General features: G+C 38.4%; 1 protein-coding gene and 1 pseudogene across 1 annotated transcript; one reads left to right on the forward strand and one right to left on the reverse strand.

Annotated features, from left to right (window-relative positions):
* The first annotated feature begins 936 nt into the window (after window positions 1-936).
* LOC127441138 (glutamate-rich protein 6) lies at window positions 937-15,123 on the forward strand. Its single transcript, XM_051698353.1, has 9 exons — window positions 937-972; window positions 1,796-1,906; window positions 2,822-2,988; window positions 3,073-3,125; window positions 10,298-10,464; window positions 10,545-10,627; window positions 11,583-11,738; window positions 11,974-12,196; window positions 13,692-15,123. The coding sequence occupies exons 1-9, from the start codon at window positions 937-939 to the stop codon at window positions 13,974-13,976; spliced, it is 1,281 nt and encodes a 426-aa protein (XP_051554313.1). The 3' UTR covers window positions 13,977-15,123.
* Window positions 15,124-15,246: 123 nt separating this feature from the next.
* Window positions 15,247-19,818, reverse strand: LOC127440350 (thioredoxin reductase-like selenoprotein T1a; annotated as a pseudogene).
* Window positions 19,819-20,395: the final 577 nt, after the last annotated feature.

The raw sequence follows: 20,395 nt of genomic DNA on the forward strand, positions 1-20,395 counted from the left end.
GTTCTGGTATATTAATTTAATAAATTCCATTCTCTCTTTTAATATGGTGCAATATTACTTATTTAACCCCTGTGACCGCCACAAAAAAATAATTTTGACTGGCCCCTCCTTTTCTTTAAAAAAGCAAAAATTGGTTTTACAGTGAGGCACTTCCAATGGAAATGAATGGGGACCAATTTTTGAACGGTAAAATACTCACTTTTTCAAAAGTATAGCCACAAAACATAAACAATATGCAGGTGGACATGAGTTTAGTATGATAAACTCACTTAGTAACCTTTTTTGTGTGTGTGTGTGTGTGTATGTAAAATTATAGCCAATTTTACTTTCTTGCCATGACTATGTAACAAACCCCAAAATCCTATAATGACAATTTTAACAACTTTACAGCTCAAATAATACATGATTTTTTTCATGTGCTTTTATAAAATTATAAGCTTAACATTTCTGCCTTTCAACCCTCCAAAAATTGGTCCCATTCACTTCCGTTGTAAGTGTATAGTGTTTAAAATTATAGTATTTTTAAATATACCACATATAAATAAAATAAAATGTTCTGCTCTTGATGTTTTGGCACTCTGGTCTGCCTGACCACAATGGTGTCCCACAGGGTTTGATATATTACAGGCTGGACAACTCCCCTAAGGGCTCTCAAATATCCATGGATACCATCAACAATTCACTGGGTGCATACCTTCAATGCACTGCTGTGGAACAGTCTAAAGGACTGAGTTTGAATATTCTTCCATCAGATGTAATCTGATCTTAAAGAAAGTATTAGTTGTATTTGTGGCAAAGGAAAGCACACTTTATAGGATATCTTTCTTTCCAACTTTCTCTACTGTGGATGGACAAGAAACTGTAGTTGAAATTTTAGTCCAGGCCATTGGAACAGTGAACATATGATTCCAGGGTAATGATCAGGGGAATGCAGATATGATATGGAAGATCAAAGGAGAACTTTTCAGTCAGGTGAGCATGGAAATTCATTATGTTTTACAATGCAATACAGTTTAGACAGTAAATTGTTAATTGATTGGAAGAAAATCCTATGAATGTTTGCATGTTATGTTAACATTTTCCCTGTAACAAAGTAATAAAAAGTGAGATAAAGAGAGTATATTTTTACATTAACATTAACCAAGATTAATAAATGCTGTAAAAGTAGTGTTCATTGTTTGTTCATGTTAACTAATGCTGTTAACTAATGTTAACAAATGGAACCTTATTGTAAAATGTTACCAGGAAACTGAATAGTAACTGAGACCAACATTCTGTCTAACATCTCCTTTTGTGTTTTACGTAAGAAAGTCATACTATAACGCTGCCTGATGCGTATCATAGATCCAAAAAAGATTCTGTACCAATGATCGTAATTACTAATAAATATTAATAATCAGGTTGCTTGTTATTTTATCAGATCCTGATTCTGCCTTGATGGATACAGAGCTTGGAACACTCTTCGCTTATGTTGATTGTGTAAGATGCTACTCTTGTGATGACATGATTACTTAACTTTGAATACCTTTAACAATACTTTGCTTTATTCTGTATTGTGTTTGAGTTTTAACCAATAAAAATGATAATCTGAAAACATTTAACCATGGATGTTTATTCTCTGTTTTTACACACTTACACACTCTTTATCATGCATATAAATATAGGTAAAAATGCTAAATGAGTTCTACAATAATATTTCACCATATGGCAAAAATTGCACTTTATATGAGTACTGTGGTGGTGTTATGCCATTCTGAATTTGTCTCACCACACCATTTTTTGTACTGTCCAGCAGGTGGAGCAGGAGAATTTCCAAACAATTTATTCCTCGCCAGATCTCCGCATTGGGCTTCCAGGATTCCTGAGATACAAAAGAGAGTCTCAGGAGAGGATGTACAGTCCTCAGGTAGCCCATAAATCTTAACCACCAGTTCTCATTAAAATGTCAGCGTGCAGCACATTTGTAAGAACTTCTATAGCCTACTCTATGTGCTAAAGTGATAGTTTACCCCAAGATGAAAATTCTGTCATTATTTACACACCCTCATAAGTTGTTCCAAACCCATATGACTTACTTTCTTCTGTGGGACAAAAAAAGGAGATGTTAGACAGAATGTCCAAGCTGCTTTAATACAATGAAAAGTGAACAGGGAATGACTCAAAAATGAGAAAAAGCACCATAAATGTTGTCCATATGACTCACGCACAGTATTCTTCTTAAGACATATGATAAGATGTATGAACTACTTTTATGATACTTTTTGTGATGGGGTTTTATTTTGTCCTTTTTGGAACTCGACAGCCTCAGTCCCCATTCACTTTCATTTCATGGAAAACAAGCAGCATGAACATTGTGCTAAATTACTCCTTTGGTGATGACAGAATGATGATTGAATTTCCATTTTTGGTAAACTATTACTTTAAAATTACTTCCTTTTTCAAAAATATGTCTGAAACACAACTGTGGCATCATAATGTTTTTTATTATAAGTTGGGTAAAGTTTGTCAAGAAAAACTTTGATGTTGGCTTGACAAAGCCTTGTTTGAAAGTTTAACACTAAATTAAAAATAACAGTGTGTTGGCTTCATCAAGCCAACATAATAAATGACTTTAGTGTGTCACACAGTGCCAACCTCAAAGGGACTCTCCGATATGGTGTCAATTCTGTGGTTTAAAAGCTTGGCCTCCTCTGGATTCAGTTTATGCAGAGACACAAGAGGTTAGTCTTCTAAGAAAGGACAGAGTCAACACAAACTTTTATAGCTGCAACACTTTTCTTGAATCCATGAATGTCTAACTGGACCTGCATTTTGCCTTCAGGGCTTCTGTTGTGAGAAATACAAAGAGTTGTTTGAGATTGTAGCCCACGAGAAACATCTGGCTGTGAAGCGTTCGGGAAGGTCTAGTGGATTTGACCGACTAGACAACCTCTTTACCAATAAGAACGAAGAGCTACAAGTTATAGCACAAGAAAGAGGAAAACACAGGTTTGTATTGTATATGAAGTATGATTTACAAAAATGTAATGAGTTTTGATTTTCTTCTCATTCCCACCTTTGACATATTTCTAGACAGCAGCAGAGAGAGATTGAAAGATTCAACAGTTTCTTGGCTGCAAAGAACAGTGAGTATCCTCAATATGTGTTGTGCAGAATGTCTGGATCGTTTACAAAGGTTGGAGCCAACATTAAAGATTTAGTTTCTTTGAATTATTAAGGCTAATTATACATTCCTTTATCTTGTCATAAGTCATGTGACGTGATAAATCACTTTTTCTATGACATATTTACCTGAATCTCTCCTTCTAGACTGTATACCAACCACTAATAGATCTGTAGGTATAAACAGGGTGTATATAAAATAAAGCGATATAAGAAGCTGATAAGGGCAAGCAGTGGCTATATGTTCAGAATAGCATACTACCTCATGCAAATATTCTGTAATATGCATAGGATATCTGGATGACCTGGAATACAGCATTCACCAAAATTTGCAGGATAAAATAGAGCACACTGCCCATACAGAAATTAGATATATGGCCATATGAAAATACACTGCCTGGCCCAAAAAAAGAATGGAAAATACTTTATGGAGTAGTTCGACTCTTCTATCATCAATACAAGATCTTGGCCAAAAATGTATGCAACTCTGGACGGAAATAAATGTTGTGATGTTGCATAAGTTTGTCGAAACTATGACACAACAAATGTGCACCGTAATCAAAGCTAAAGGCGGTATTGACGATGGTAGAGACGAACCACACCGTAAAGTCTTCTCCAGAACATACCATAGACTTTCAATGGGGTTAAGGTCAGGAAGTGGTGGCCAATTCATGTGTGTAAAGGATTCCTCATGCTCCATGAACCACTCTTTCACAATTTGAGCACAATGCATCTTGGCATTGTTGTCCTGGAGTATGCCCGTGCCATCAGGGAAGATAAAATCCATTTATGGGATAACCTGCTCATTCAGTACATTCAGGTAGGCAGCTGACTTCATTTTATTCCCGCATAACGTTGCTGAGCGAGAGGTAACGTGACACCATGCAAGGAGCAGACGTGTGAGTGACGAGCTCTGCGCACTTTGCTAAATTTTCAATTATTTTCATGTTATAATCTGGTGAATTTGATACACCCAGTTACACAATTTCTCTTTGATGCAAAACATGGCAAAAAAGTCAAAATCCTCGGGCTCTGGAGACATTAAAAGACACTTATGTGTTCAGGATGAAAGCCCCGACAGGCCTACAGAACGGGGACTCGATTTGGATGGCGCGGCGGGAGAGGAGATCCAGCGTCAGTTGTCCAACATGTCGGTGATGTTGACAAAGGTTCTTGCTGACTTGGAGGATCTTGCTGTAATACGTCAATCGATTACAGCGATGGAAATAAAATTCTCTGAACTAGTTATAAGAGTGTCGGATGTTGAGAGACGAATCGATTTTCTGGAATCTTCGGAGAGGGAATTAACCGCTAATCCGCCCGTGACCAAAGTTGATTTGGAACATCTCTTTGAAAAGCTTGAAGATCTTGAGAATAGAAGCCGCAGGAATAACGTTTGAATTGTTGGAATTCCTGAGCATGAGGAGGGCAGAGATATGGTGAAATTCCTAGAGGAGCTTTTCCCGAGTCTGCTTGACATAACAGGCCACAAGCTGGAAATCGAGCGAGCTCACAGAGTCCCAGCTCACAGATCTGCTGAGGGAGAAATGCCCCGACCGATTCTGGCCAGATTTCTAAGATCATCCGATAAAGATCTTGTGTTGTGCCAGGCGAGGAGCAAAGGGAAGCTTTCTTGGAAGAACCATAATATTTTCTTGTTCCCGGACTTTGCGAACTTGACAAGTGATCGGTTCAAGGAATGTAAGAAACTCTTACATCAGACAAAGATCTCGTTTGCTCTGATGTTTCCGGCCAAACTGAGAATAGAAACGAAAAACGGTCACAAAGTATTTACATGTCCAAATCTAGCAATGTCTTTTATAGAATCAATGTCTGAGTAAACCATTGGGTGTTTCTCATGTGAGTGGGTCAACTCGCTGTACTTCTCTTGAGGAAGCTGGGCGACATTTTGGGTTTTTTGCGTTGGCTCCGCCTAGCGGCTGGAGCTTGTTTTGTGAATTACACTTTTCCTTAAAGAAACTTTTGCATTGATGTTCCCTGCCAGTGTGAGAGTGGACACTATGGATGACCGCAAAATATCTACATGCTCACACAAAGGATGTCTTTTATAAAGTTGACGGACTGTGTAAGTCATGGAATATACATTTATGCTGCCTCCGAGTGAATTGACTCGACCATCTGGGGAACCGGGATGCCGGTTTTGTTTCTTTTTGTGTTGGTTCCGCCTAGTGGCTGGAGCTTGTTCTATTGAATAATATTCCTTTGGAACAGCTGTGGATTAATCTGTTCGTTCTTCGTGCTTATTCCTCCTGCTGGCTGTAGTTTGTTTTTAGTTTTTTTACGGGACATTGGAATGATTACGTCATCCGCTGTACTCATAACAGCCAGCTCACTGAACATATCTGAACGTTTTATATCAGCTGGAATTTGTTTTGGGGAAGATCACATCTTTGAGACAGTTCTGTGAATGAATCTACACATTCTTTGTGTTCATTCTTCCTATTGACTGGGTTTATTTTACAAAGTATTTTCTGTTATGTAATTTTACCTCACAAATTTGTGAGGCAAAATTGAGCAATCCGGTAGCAAAGTTGTCGTGTGGACTCATGGGCGTTCATGGACCTTTTGAGTTTTGAGGGATTGTCGCCGGTTGGCGGTGTCATGCGCGGGGTTAATGTGCACGTTTTTCTTTTTTCTGTTTGTTTTGTTCGGGGAGGTGTTCGGGGTTTGATTGTTTCACTAATGGGGAATGTGGTCAGTATAATTTTGTTTTTCACACACAATTTATTTTTTTTATTATATCAATATGTCAGTTGTTAATATGAGTAGATTGTCTCTCTCCATGTGGAATGTGAATGGGTTGGGGCACCCCATAAAAATAAGGAAGGTTTTTATTTTTCTTAAACGTAAGAAGTATGATATAGTGTTTCTTCAAGAAACACATCTCTCTCCGCATGAAGTGGAAAAATTTGGGAAGACATGGGGTGGACATGTTTTTTTTAGTGCTGGCTCAAGTAAGAGCAAGGGAGTCATAATATTGATTAATAAACATCTACAATTCAAATGTCTCAAACAGACTAAAGAGAAATTAGGAAGAGTCATTATTATTTTAGCTGAAATTCAAGGGCAAAGGTTGATTTTGGCTAATCTTTACGCATTTAATGCTGATGATCAGGGCTTTTTTATAGATCTTGAAGGGATGTTGCAAGCCGCTGGCACCCCTCATGATATAATATTGGGAGGAGACTTTAATCTTTTGATGGATTCAGTCCTTGATCACAGTAAAGCAAAAGTGTGTAAACCCCCTAGAGCAACATTGACGCTTCACAGGATGTGTAAAAATCTTGGTCTTTCGGATATTTGGAGACTTTTGAACCCATTTGGTAGGGACTATAAATTTTTTTCATCAGTCCATAAGATTTATTCTAGAATAGATTTTTTTTATATCCAAATCCCTCATTTCATCTGTTGTTGATTGCTCAATTGGAAACATTTTAGTCTCAGATCACGCCCTGGTGAGTTTAGAGGTGTTGCTACATATGGAGAAAAATAAATCATATAGTTGGTGCTTTAATGTATCCCTTCTGTAAAATCCTGATTTCCAACAAATGTTAAAGACTGAAATCAGTGTTTATATGGAGACCAACTGGTCCTCAGTATCCTCTGTGGGCGTGGCTTGGGAGGCACTTAAAGCGGTTCTTAGGGGCCGGATCATACAGTATGCCTCATTCATCAAAGCACAAGAACTCGTGGAGCTGGAAGGAAATATTAAAAGTGCCGAGGCAGAGCTGAAGCGCCGTATGTCAGCTGATGGCCTCAGAGAATTGACCCGATTGAAATATAGATATAATACTATTTTGTCGCGGAAAGTGGAGTTTTGGTTATTCAGGGCAAGACAGTCATACTTTGAGTCGGGTTACAAAGCAGGGAAGCTTTTGGCTAGATATATAAAGCAGAGAGAGTCTTTTTTTACCATTCCCTCAGTGAAATCTGCTGGTGGTGAAATACTTACCTCAGCCATTGATATTAATAATGCCTTTAAAGAATTCTATCTTGATCTTTATAGTTCCACACCTTTGTCTACTGATGAAGATATTAGAAACTTTGTGGAACCATTAGATCTTCCTAAACTGACGATTGAGCAAAAAAACTCTCTTGATTCTGAGATAACCTTGGAGGAGCTTGACGAGGTAATTAAGTCCCTACCTACAGGCAAAGCTCCGGGGCCAGATGGTTTTGCCGCAGAATTTTTTAGATCCTATGCTACAGAACTGGCTCCACTTTAGTTAGAAGTTTATACAGAATCATTAAAGAATGGAAAGCTTCCTCCAACCATGACATTCCAACCAGATCAGTCTGATTCTAAAAAAGGACAAAGATCCAAGCGAGTGTAAAAGTTACCGTCCAATCTCCCTGATCCAACTAGATGTAAAAATATTGTCAAAAATTTTGGCTAATCGATTAAGTAAAGTTATGACATCTCTTATACATATAGATCAGGTGGGGTTTATTGGGGGCCGCAGCTGTTCTGATAACATTAGGTGTCTCATCAATATCATGTGGTCAGTGGCGAATGAACAATCTCCGGTTGCTGCCATCTCACTTGACGCCGAAAGGCATTTGATATGGTAGAATGGGATTATATTTTTAAGATTTTGGAAATGTATGGGTTCGGGAGTACATTTATTGGTTGGATTAAGTTACTTTATAAACACCCTGTAGCAGCAGTACAAACAAATGGATTAATTTCAGATTATTTTACTCTGAATAGGGGCACTCGGCAGGGTTGCCCTCTTTCCCCATTATTGTTCTGTCTTGCCCTGAAACCATTAGCAGCCGCGATAAGAAAGGAGGATGATTTTCCAGGGGAGATTGCGGGAGGTGTGGCGCATAAGCTTCTGCTTGATGCAGATGATATTTTATTATTTGTCTCTGAACCTACTAGATCTATGCCTTGCCTCCACAGAATTATTAATTCCTTTTCCAAGTTCTCAGGATACAAAGTAAATTGGTCTAAATCCGAAGCTTTGGCTCTGACAGCGTACTGTCCAGTAACGGCTTTTCAGCCGGGCGCCTTTCAGTGGCCCAAACAGGGCATTAAGTATTTGGGGATTTTATTCCCAGCAAATTTGTCTGATTTAGTTAGAGTTAATTTTGACCCTTTTAATAAAACGGTTTTCGAGTGATGTGGACAGGTGGGCTTCATTACATTTATCGATGATTGGGAAGGTTAATGTTATTAAAATGAATTGTATTCCAAAATTCAATTACCTGCTTCAGTCTCTCCCTGTAGATGTCCCCCTCTCTTATTTCAAGCAATTTGATAGCATAGCGAAATCCTTTATTTGGAATGGTAAGCGCCCCAGGTTAAATTTCAATAAGTTACATAGGCCGATTGACAATGGTGGGTTAGGCCTACCCAAGATTTTGTTTTATTATTATGCGTTCGGTCTTAAACATTTGGCTCATTAATCGCTTCCACCTGTGAGAGCCCCTCCCTGGTTTTGTATTGAAAAGGAAGTTCTTGCCCCTATCTCGCCACTGCAAAGCCTTTCGATCAAACTAGCCGGAGAGGTTAAGTCGCACCCCGTTATTTTGCATTTGCACTCGATATGGACAAAAGTGTCCAGAGTGTTTAATTCGGATATTTATTTAAACGCAGCCTCGAGCATATGGCTGAACCCTAAACTATGTATTAATAAGTCCCCTTTTTGTTGGTCAGATTGGATTGTGAGGGGGGTTAATGCACTTTGTGACCTATATGAGGGTGGAGTATTGAGACCTTTTGAAAATTTAGTTCAACATTTTGGCATTCCCAGATCTCAGTTTTCGCCACCTACTCTGCACTATTTTTGGGAGTGGCACGCACCCCCCTAAAGCGGCAGGTGCTTTGTGAGAGGTGATAGCTGCTTTTGGAAAAGGCCATGAAGCATCAGTGTATTACTCCCTACTAATTCAGAGTCTGGGGGATGGAGCCTTGACTTCTCTCAAGAGAGTATGGGAAAAAGATTTGAATTTGGTATTGGAGGATGGAGTGTGGACTAAGATTCTTAAAAATGTCAAGTCTGTATCTAGAGATGCAAGGGTTCGCCTTATGCAATTTAAGATTTTACATAGATTTTATTGGACCCCCTCTAGATTATATAGGCTTGGTCTTAAAGACACACCCACTTGCTGGCGATGCCAATCAGAAGTTGGAGACACTACCCATGACTTTTGGGGGTGTGTTAAGATCCGGGAGTTTTGGTTGAGGGTTCAGAGGTATTTGTGTGATGTTTTGAACACTCAGGTTTTGCTTTGTCCCAGACTCTGTATTTTGGGTGATGGGGCGGTCATGCATTTAGGGGATAATCACATAAAAAATTGGGTTCTGACCAGTCTCATGATTGGCGGGCAAGTAATTTTAAGGGGTTGGAAGTCAAGTGGAGCACCCTCTTTTTCGGAGTGGTGTGTGGAAATGGGGAGGGTAGCTGCATTTGAAGAGGCGGTAAGTAGAAGGCTGGGGTTTAGGGACTTATTTGCTAAAAAATGGGGCAAATATTTAGTTTTTTGGGGGGACTCTCGGGGAGGGGATGTGGAGAGTGTAGTTTAGTTTAATCATGTATGTTTATTATTATTTTATTTATTTGTGTGTATATATATATATATATAATATGTATATATTTTATACATATTATATAAAAAACCCAGATCATAACACTGCCTTAAATCCAAACTGAAACTTTTTTTTTTTTAGCCAGGAAGTGTGCATATATAAAATTATTAAAAAGCTGGGCATATATGTACATGTTTACAATTCCACTATTTGTTTGTGACATATGTTCTAAGCTACATGTGCAAACTGCTTTTTTATTTTAGATATGTATGTATTTTGGAAAATAATGCAAAACTTGACCTTCCATTTCCAGTGTGATGGAAGAAATGGAAGTAATATATCAGCCTTAATTTTCAACATCTCTTTCCTGACTCATTATTTGACTGGGCTGCCAAATGTCAAGACATTTGTACACAAAATTTGACTTAAAAATAAATAAATAAAATGATTTTTTTGAAGGAGGCATGTGTGGCATATCATCACACAATTATTATTCAAATTATTGAGAAGTCAGACTGAATTCAAGAACAGCATGCTAGGGGGTAAATTAATGGTTTTAAGGGATGTCCTTCTCCCCAGATGTGTCCAAAACTAAGACAGTCATAAGTTTTCGGCTGTCTAACTGTGCGCCCAAAGAGAATATCTGGAAAGTTCAAAAGGGCATGCATGAGAAGAGCTCTGAACAATTGCCAGGTGATGGGCCTTCTACACTGTGGTCATTTGGGTTTGGCTTTACTCATCATCAGGTAACTCACTGACATTAACCATATTAGATCAATGTATTATCATGAATTGTATTATCAACAGACTTTCTCTTTTTTTATAGAACAATTCAGGTTTCTTGGAAAAGTTCTATTCCAATGGAGATAAATTTCTTACTTTGTTTCCAGATGGCTCGGCTCAAGTTTTGTATCCTTTTACATGACTCTGCTTTTCAAACAGGGTGTAAAGACCGGAAATGTTGCTAGTGAAGGACACTCTGCCAATCAGAATGGTCAGGACGTCATTTTGCTGTGGTTTCAGTAGTCACCTTGTATTTATGGTTCAGGTGATTTAAAAAAAAAAAAAAACTTTCCCAGAATTGAGAGCCTATGAGCAAAAATGGTAGAATGCAGGTCGTCTCATATTTCCGGGGGTCATGCACCTCATCCTAGCCAGGCCACTGCCATGGTTGTGCGTAGAAGGGAACTGTTGGGCTGGGGAGTCTCGCAAGAGTTGACGTATCATGTTTATTACACCTACCTCTAAACCTACCCCTAACTTTTGTAACGGTCAATGCGACTCTTGTGCTACACTTTCTCAGCCCAACGATTTCTTTCTAGACGTTGAGATGCCATGTACTGGTCAGATCTTCCACTCACCGGTCCAAAGGCTGTGGAGCCCGAGTTTACATGTGACCACCTGTAAATTACTCACTTTATCACACTAACCCACCATTTATCCCATCAGCAAATAGGGGATTTCTACATTGGCATCAGACCAAAAGGCTACTGCATGATGCTGTATCTGGGGTAGTCAACTTTTCGGCATGTGAATACAGGGCGCTAGAGCATTCTGAGCGCTTCAATACAGGACAGCGCTGTCCAACCAGGGGGTGTGGTCACCCTTGAGCATTTCGTCAAGGGGGGAGGGGGAACTGTTGGTTGATTTTGGGGTCCCTCAAGTGTTTTGCTAAATTAATACAGGCTGCCTTCATTTTGGCCAATATATACGGGATGTCCCGGCTTATACGAGACAGTTGGCAAACCTATGCATCCATGCCATTAGTGTCGGATCTGATGCCAGAATGTACTCAGGATTTGAATAGGTGTTAGTTTATTGTTTACTGTATTGCTATTGTTTGTCCTTATTGTCATGGGAATAGCTATCCTTCAGGAAACCTGGCAATCATTATCCTCATTAGTAAGAGGGAAAGGGTCTGCATCATACATGATGATGTGACTGCTCCCCTTTGTCCAGTCAGAGCCCTCTTCCAGTCTGATGGCAGAGCCACTTGTTACCATGGCAACAGCAGCATTTGGTAGAGTCAAATAGCTATTACACTGATACAGTTTGAATGTCCCAATTGGGCTGTTTTTTGATCTAACAGAGGTTAAAGATTTAATTATGTTAGCTCAGTACTCAAAAGCTTTATTGTAATGTATACGATATGTGCATCATATGAGTTAATTGAATAGTGGAAATAAAAATGACATCAATGAATGTGCTCTGTTTGCCTGTTAGCTCTGCTGTGACTCATGTTTCTTGTGGAGCAGGTTGAGTATGGATGCTTGGGGTGGGCAAACTCTAGATGAGAGTGGGGCAAGGATCAGAACATGGAGCTGGACAGACCATGCTCAAACGCAGACAACCCTGAGACCGATCTTTCTGTCACTCAATTTAAACATAGGGGTTCGAGTTCTTGGGCGACAGTTGGTGTTTGTGTCATTCCTTGCCATGGGACAGCAAGCTAGGTTCAGAGTGGGTAGCTGCATCTCGGTAAGAAGTCTGAAAAAAACAAACAAATATTGGAATTTACAATATGGACACGTATATGGGCATGTATGTACATAATTTACAGTCGGGTTTAAAAGTCTGCGACTTCTATTAAAGTCTCTGACTTTCAAGCATCTTCCATTAGACTCTAGTCTAGACTAGACTTTTGGACCCCACTGTATTAAATTCCAATATTTGTTTGTGACATACAATTAAAAAAAAAGGCCATTTATGTAATATTTTGAAATATAGGTTTAAATATGTGACATTTTTACATCAGCGAAAAAACATATATAATATACAGTATATGCACTGTATTGTGGTTCACATGCCATATATTGGATTTGTGTATATCTGAATTGGAGAAGAAATTATTTTTGAGGAGTTATAGATGGCAAAATCGTTTTCACAATGGAAATAGTTTCCTCATTTCCTTATTCCCTTAATATACGCCTTTTCATTCAAATTATTCAGGGATAGGGCACACAGTTATGCACATGGCTTGCTTAATTCTGTATGGAATGTAATATGCAAAATGGCAATTAATTAATTTAAATTTTACATACACATGTGCAACTTTAGCTGCAAAACAAAAATTCTAATGTAATTTCCATTTGCCATTCCTTACCTTAGTTTTAATTGAACATTAAATATAAGTTAAGCTCAATCAACAGCATTTGTGGCACAATATTGATTATCACAAAAATTAATTTGGACTTGTCCCACATTTTCTTTAAAACAAAAAGGGTTACAGTGAGGCACTTCCAATGGAAGTGAATGGGGGCTAATTTTTGAACGATAAAATACTCACTTTTTCAAACGTATAGCCACAAGACAAACAATATGTGTCTAAACATGATTTAGTGTGATAAAATCACTTACAAACCTTTTCTGTTTAAAACTACAGCCAAATTTACAACTTTGTTGCCAACTAAGATGACAATGTAATGTCAACAAACCCTTAAACAACTGTAAAAATGACAATTTAAACAACTTTACAGCTCAAACAATACATGAGTTTTAACAGAAGAATTAATGTAAGCGCTTTTATAAAATTATAAGTTTCACATTTCTGCCTTTAAACCCTCCAAAAAGAGGCCACATTCACTTCCATTGGAAGTGCCTCACTGTAACCTTGATTTTTGCTATTTTTTTAAAGAAAAGGAGGGACGAGTAGAAATTAATTTTTGTGGTAATCAACATTATGCCACAAATTCTGTCGATTAGCTTAACTTATATTGACCCCGTAATGTTCCTTTAATTTGACACGTTATGATGTGCAAAATCAAAATGAAGCGATGTTTAATATATTCATCATATTTTTATATAATTTTCCATAAATGCATGTACACTCTCAAAAAGACTTGTGATTTATATGTAGCTCTAAATTGTGGTAATACTTTAATATCAATAAGTACTCAATATTGTTGGATTCATCGAATGTATTAGCCTACACTTGCTACTCAACTCAAGCTAACAGTTGTGTTTGTGCTTGCAGTCCACAGACCACAACACGCTTCCTCCTCGACCACTCATGTGTAAAGAAGAGCTTGTACTTCTGGCATGTAGGATCGGCCTTCACATGGCTCTGATACGATTACAGCAGTGCCAGGCCTTCCCATCCAGCTCCACGCACCTGCAGGTCAGACCTCCACCCTTTCTCCACTCACTGGCCCGGAGGCTGCGTAGCATGAGCTGCAGAGTGCAGATGGATGAATCAGACAAGGCATTTATCCAGCACTGTCTGCATGAACTTGGAATGAATGAAATAACTATATTTTAAATACGGCCCGCTTTAGCAAATACTACAAAACATGCGTGAGCAGTCTCACTCAACTAACTTTGGAAGCTTTAAAATAATTAATAATAACTTTAATTGCATGAAGAGAAACTAGTAGCTACAATTATTTTAAATATCTCCTCTTTTGTTTCACAGAAGTAAGTCATACAGTTTTGCAACAATATGAGGATGGAATTTTTTGAACTAATCTTTAAAGGAACATTCCAGGTACAATACAAGTTAAGCTCAATCGACTGTTTTTGTAGCATAATGTTATTACCACAAAAAATTATTTCGACTCGTCTCTCCTTTTCTTCAAGGTTACAAATCGAGGTTACGGTGAGACACTTACAATGGAAGTGAATGGGGGCCAATTTTTGTAGTGTTTATAGACAGAAATGTGATGCTTATAATTTATAAATGCACTTACAGTAATTCTGTTAAAACTTGTGTATTTCTGGAGCTGTGAAGTTGTTAAAAATGTTGTTTTTGCGAATTACAGGATTTCTTATGTTCTTGTAAGTTGTAAAATTATAACTTTACACAGAAAAGGTTAGTATGCCATTTTATCCAACTAAAATCTTGTTACCACGCATATTGTTTACGTCTTGCGGCTATACTTTTGAAACAGTGAGTTTTTAACCTTTACGGATTGGCCCCCATTCACTTCCATTGGAAGTGCTTCACTGGAACTCAGATTTTTGCTTTTTTTTTTTCTTTTTTTTTTTAACAACAGGAGGGAGAGGTTGATATTAATTATTTTAATCGTTATTCCAAAAATTCTGCCATAAAGACAAAAGAAATTGCTAATCCAAAGACTTAATTCCATGTTGTAAAGATTATAGCTTTCAAAGAAAAAACTAAAAAATCTGATTATTGTGCAAGGAGCCTAACTGGAAATAATTGGGCAATTATTAAAGTAACCACAATATGGTGTTCCTTTACAGTAAGAATTAGGTTTCTACTTAAAGCCATACTGCTAAATACGAAACATCCAGAACTAGGATCCACAAGTCTACAATAGGATGCTTAGACGGTGTAGCTAGGATCAGATTTTTCCCCTGAAGTGATCTGGATAAGAGTAGACTAAGGCTGATTATAGGTTAAAGACATTACATGAGTGAACCAAGCAACATGAAGTGGCACGTGAGAAGTGTAAAGACAAACACTTCTGACTAAACGCTGTTTTAGAAGCTAGCTGATTTCTGAATGATTGTAAAGTACCATTCTCATTGCATTTCCAACTTTAATATTTAAATAAAGAACATCAAAATTTGTTAGACTCCATTTTATTTTCCTTTTTAGTAAACATCTTACAAAGCAATATAAAAATCAGGGATCAGAAATATAATTAACATTGCTTCGATGTTAAATTATGGTTGGGATGTATAAGTTAGGACCTGCTCATAACTACATATTAAATAAAATATAAAGACCAAGTTTTAGCCATACAGTAGGATCAAGTGAAAGGGGAAGAAATGCCATAAAAATTCTGTGTTGATATAGCTAACTGAACTCCTTGTGAACATATGTACTGAACCAAATGATTATTGCACAAGAGATGGGCTGCAGTCATATTTATATGGCCACCGTTGTTGCTATGGATCCCACACCAGCATCTGTAGGTGGTGCATCTCCAAGGGGCATAGTGAGGAGTGAGCGGAACATCGGGCGTGCGCTAGCAGTGTCTCTACTTTCAGCGCAAGCCTTCATAAATGTCACTTCACAGCCGTAGAAGAGCTCCACCTCAAAACTACAACAACGAGAAAAGATGAAAATGACAATGAGCAAACAGAATTAAGGAGTCTAGAGTGGGTGGGGGGGGGGGGGGTATTGTTAATGGGAAAAACCCTCATAGCAAACAAGTGTACATTTTAAATAACAGAATGGAATTTAAATTCTGGTAGCATCATGATGGTCACACATACGTGGAGGGGTCCAAGGCACCATGCTGTGGACCAGAGGCAAGGTTATGAGCGATGATGTTGAATTGTGTCCATGTCCATGTGCACGTTCATCTTCATCTCATTCTCCAGAATTTGGACTAGTTGCTGCATGGAAGGCAGTTGGCCTGACTCCAACTTGGACCAAACTGGAACATCTAAGCAATAATAATAATAATAGTGTTACTGATAGCATGTATTATTAAAGCTAAAAAAAAATAAAATAAAAATAAAAATAAAAAAATAGAATAGTCCAAAGCTAGAGATTTACCAAAAAATAATACTAAAAAAAAAGGAAAAAGGATGTAAGCTTCAGTCACCATTCACTTTAATGCAATGAAAGCTAACTTTTGAACTATCTTTTCGAACTACCTTGTGTTCCACTGAAGAAAGCAGCCTGATCTCATGACAATTACGTGACAGTTGTGACATCTCTATAAAATGACATTACATGGTCTATTAAATGTATCGCAGAATGTCCACTGTGCTTAAAGCGTGTTAAATATTCTCCCAAACAGATGAGGTTCAGGTTAATGCTCCAAGTTTTAAATCAACAATATCGACCTTCCTAACCCTAAACCTTACACCTAAACCTAACCGATAGTGTCATACAAGCAAATCCTATTACAAATTAAAATAATTTAATTACAAATGTAATCATCCTAACTTCAAATCATGAATTAAATATTTTGATGAAAAATATGGACCGTCTCTTACCATTGAGCATGATTTCAAAAGCACCAGTAGACATACAATGGTTTTCAATCATATTGCTGAAGAAGAACACCATCATGCAGGCGTATATCTAACCAAACAAACGAGAGTTTCATATGAAATAAGCATTATCCATGGTTAACACAGCTCAAATCTTGCTCTGTGTTCAGGTATACATATTTAAGAGATTACTTTGTACCTAGCTTGCATGTGGCATGCTAAACATGCTCATTTGCAAATGTGATATAGGCAAGAGCAAAGTATGGTAAATTTGCATAGTAACAAGAAAAGCTAACATTTCCCCCTCTGTTGAAAGCATCAAGTATACAGTATATTAACCACATTAACAGGTGAAAACATAGCAGAGATTGTTCTTTGTCTCCAGTGTATCACATTCTCTCCTCACACCTCAGGATTCAAAGTTAAAGACGGTCCTAATGAGGTCTGCCGGGGAAACTTGTGCGTTCAGACCTCTGTGCTTTGTGCTACACCTACTGCAAATGTTACTCATCATGGAGAATTACTATTCATATAGCTCATAAGCCAAGGACTGATCTGAACAAGTAATGTCTCAACAGTAGGGTTGGGAACAAAGAAACGGTTCTTTTTTAAAACTGATTCCATTTTTAAAATAAATACCGTAACCGAATGATTTTCATGATGTTTGTTCCGGTAACAGTTCGAGTGTGCTTTCTTCCACCAATGTGGATGGAACGTCATACTAAAATATTCTTACAATGTTTCCTACACTGCTATCTGCAACACTGCTACTCAGCAGCACAAAACATACATGCTACCAGTGTGTAGTCTGATTCCTGAAGGAATTACTCTTGTAAGCCGTTCTTTTGAATCTACAGCTAGAAACCTACAGCACAACTAGTATAGTCTGATTCCCCAACAAATGATTCTTGTGAGCCAGTCCTTTTGAACATACAGTGCGAAACAAAGTGCGACCAGTGTAGTCTCGAACAAATGACTCTCAAGCCCAAAGTATACTTCGGTCAGACATACAGGATGTGTGACACAAATCTCGTCATCAACAGAGTGCTCATGCACTGAACGCGTACAGCCCGATTTTTCTAACCGTGCTTCTTTGAACACACAGAATGTGCCTGGAATTATTTGCAATAATTAGTGTGTCCACAAGGTGGCAACACTCACATTTGAGCCGTTGCTGTCACGAAGATGCGCTAAAAGATTTAATCGCAACTAAACATCAGGAGATGAAGATAAAAACTACAACAGTGGATGTGCAAGTCAAGAGCGCGTGTATGTGGAGGTCAGGAGATACCTGCATTTGTGTAACTCGAGTCTGAAGGAATGTAAGGACATCTTTAAGACATCTAAACTCCTGAGAGTCTGGTGATTCATAGCAGTCGTAGCACGCACGCGCCAACCACCTGTGTATTTGCGCACAGTCAAATGGAATATACTTTGACAGGCTCACATTTTGCTGTACACAGACGCTGACCATTTGTGCCAAAATGGACGTATACCTAGGGCTTTATGAGCCGGTTCTTCTGAAATTACAGCGCAAAACAAATAGCATGACCAGTATAGTCTGATTACCAAACGAATGACTCTCACAAGCTGGTTCTTTTGAATGTAAAGCGTGAAACATATGAAGCTTCCTACCTAACTATTGACTCTTATCATACGTTTCTTTTAGTCAAAAGCTTTTCTGAACCGCAAGGCATTCATTTAGTCATTTCCGACTCGGAATGAACCAAGAATTGTTATCATGTGTACTTAAGGCTCTTGAGATTTAAATGAGAGCAATTACTGGATGGTTGTTGATATGACAGTGTGTAGTTTTGTTGTAATTAGTGATGTTTGATAAAAAAAAATAATTTGATGTAAAAAGTGTAAACATACCATTTGCAAGGTACAGGCTGCAGAGGGCTGTAAATTGCATTTCTTATTTCCAAATATTTCTTCCTCAAAAGCACTAAATGTACTAAATTGGAATGGTTAAATTCCTCACGATTCCCATCCCTAACCAACAGAAATACTCTACGGTCTTGCCTTATTCTCCTGACTCCAAACCCAGAGGCCTGGAGCCTGCACGCCAAATAGAGCAAATGGATCCTTGCCAACAATGATCACCCCGATCAACAACAGCTTGAAAACAGACAGAAAGGAAGCAATGTGCCTGGAAGGAAGAAAAAAAAATAAACGTATTAACGTCAGGAGAAATATTACCGTTTCCTGGCTAGGAGAATATGAGGCATGGAAATGTGTGACTAATGTTGTGTATGCAACAACAGTGTTTGGGTTTAGGGGCAGTGGTTTTTCATGCATTACCTGTAGATAGGCAGAGGAAGGTAGTTCTCTCCTTCTATGCGGATGTCTGGGTACCGCTGGTACAAAACCTGTGTGTACTCCTCAAACACCCGCTTGTACCCTCAGGAGACACTGCAGAAAACAAATAAGACACAGACACACACACCTCTGAGCTTTTGGTTCACTACAACTGGGTAACATAAAATAATATTAATAGCTTTCCTGCAGCAACTACATAAAGCACTGCTTGAGAAACAAGCTTTGCATTTCAGATAATGATAAATGTCCAGCCATTGGATTCTAAGGGTTATGGCAGCCTCATCAAATTGGCCTTATGGATCCATAAACACCTGCATTATTAAATGTGCTGACTAAGTGCAAGCACATATATTGACAGATAAGACTAATGGGCTAATCCTCAAATGAGTGCTGTCCATTTAACGCCGGATTACTGACCGATTATAACATTACGTGCAAGGCTAGACAGCCATTTGAGACACTTGTGTGTGCCTGAAGTTTCACGCTTTGCCTCGCTTCATCACATTTTCTCCTTGCAACAACCCTGACACGTCAAGAAAAACGTTTCCTGCTTATTATACGCGTGGTGAATGTCTATGCCGTGTGACTGTCAATGTCAAGCCTCGTGGTGCTGCTGTTAACACAATCTCATTATACTGATCGGCCTATTCCGGGAACAGACCGACAAAAACCGTGCACATTTTCACTCACCAAATCTGGAATTTGAGAAGTGGCCCCGTGGCGAACTGCATCTTCATTTTCTTGACGCCACTGTTATCCGCAGAGGCGCTGTAAAGCGAACAGGCCCATAATATTAAAACCGAGAACGGCAGCCAACGCATCTTCTACCGCGAAGATCCGACACTGAACTGAATACATAAAGCAGGAAGTGGACTTCATACGGGTATTTCTGGAGGACACGCTGTGATTGGTTTCTCGACTACATGACGTAAGGTCAAGATTTCGAAACGAGTCATGCAAAATAGAGTCTTGAAAGCGCTACCTGATTGGACGAGTCAGTAATATTAATGAGTAAAGCGCTACCTGATTGGACGAGTCAGTAATATTAATGAGTAAAGCGCTATCTGATTGGACGAGTCAGTAATATTAATGAGTAAAGCGCTACCTGATTGGACGAGTTAGTAATATTAATAAGTAAAGCGCTACCTGATTGGTTAGAGATAGGTTTAGGACACGGCTATAGTTCCTCCGACCAATCAGGTAGCGCTTTACCTATTAATATTACTGAATTGTCCAATCAGGTATCGCTTTCCTCATGAATATACATGACTCTTCCTAAGTCACCACCAGCCTCACACCTACATTTTGTAGATTGATTATAATTTGTCCATGAAAGATATTATATGTTCCTATACAAATGAGAACAAGATGACAGAGTATGTTGTCAACTTTTATATTCATCACAGCACATATTATTTCCACATTTTTTTGTTGTTGCAAATT

The sequence above is a fragment of the Myxocyprinus asiaticus genome, chromosome 5 (genome assembly GCF_019703515.2).
Source record: "Myxocyprinus asiaticus isolate MX2 ecotype Aquarium Trade chromosome 5, UBuf_Myxa_2, whole genome shotgun sequence".
NCBI lineage: Eukaryota > Metazoa > Chordata > Actinopteri > Cypriniformes > Catostomidae > Myxocyprinus > Myxocyprinus asiaticus.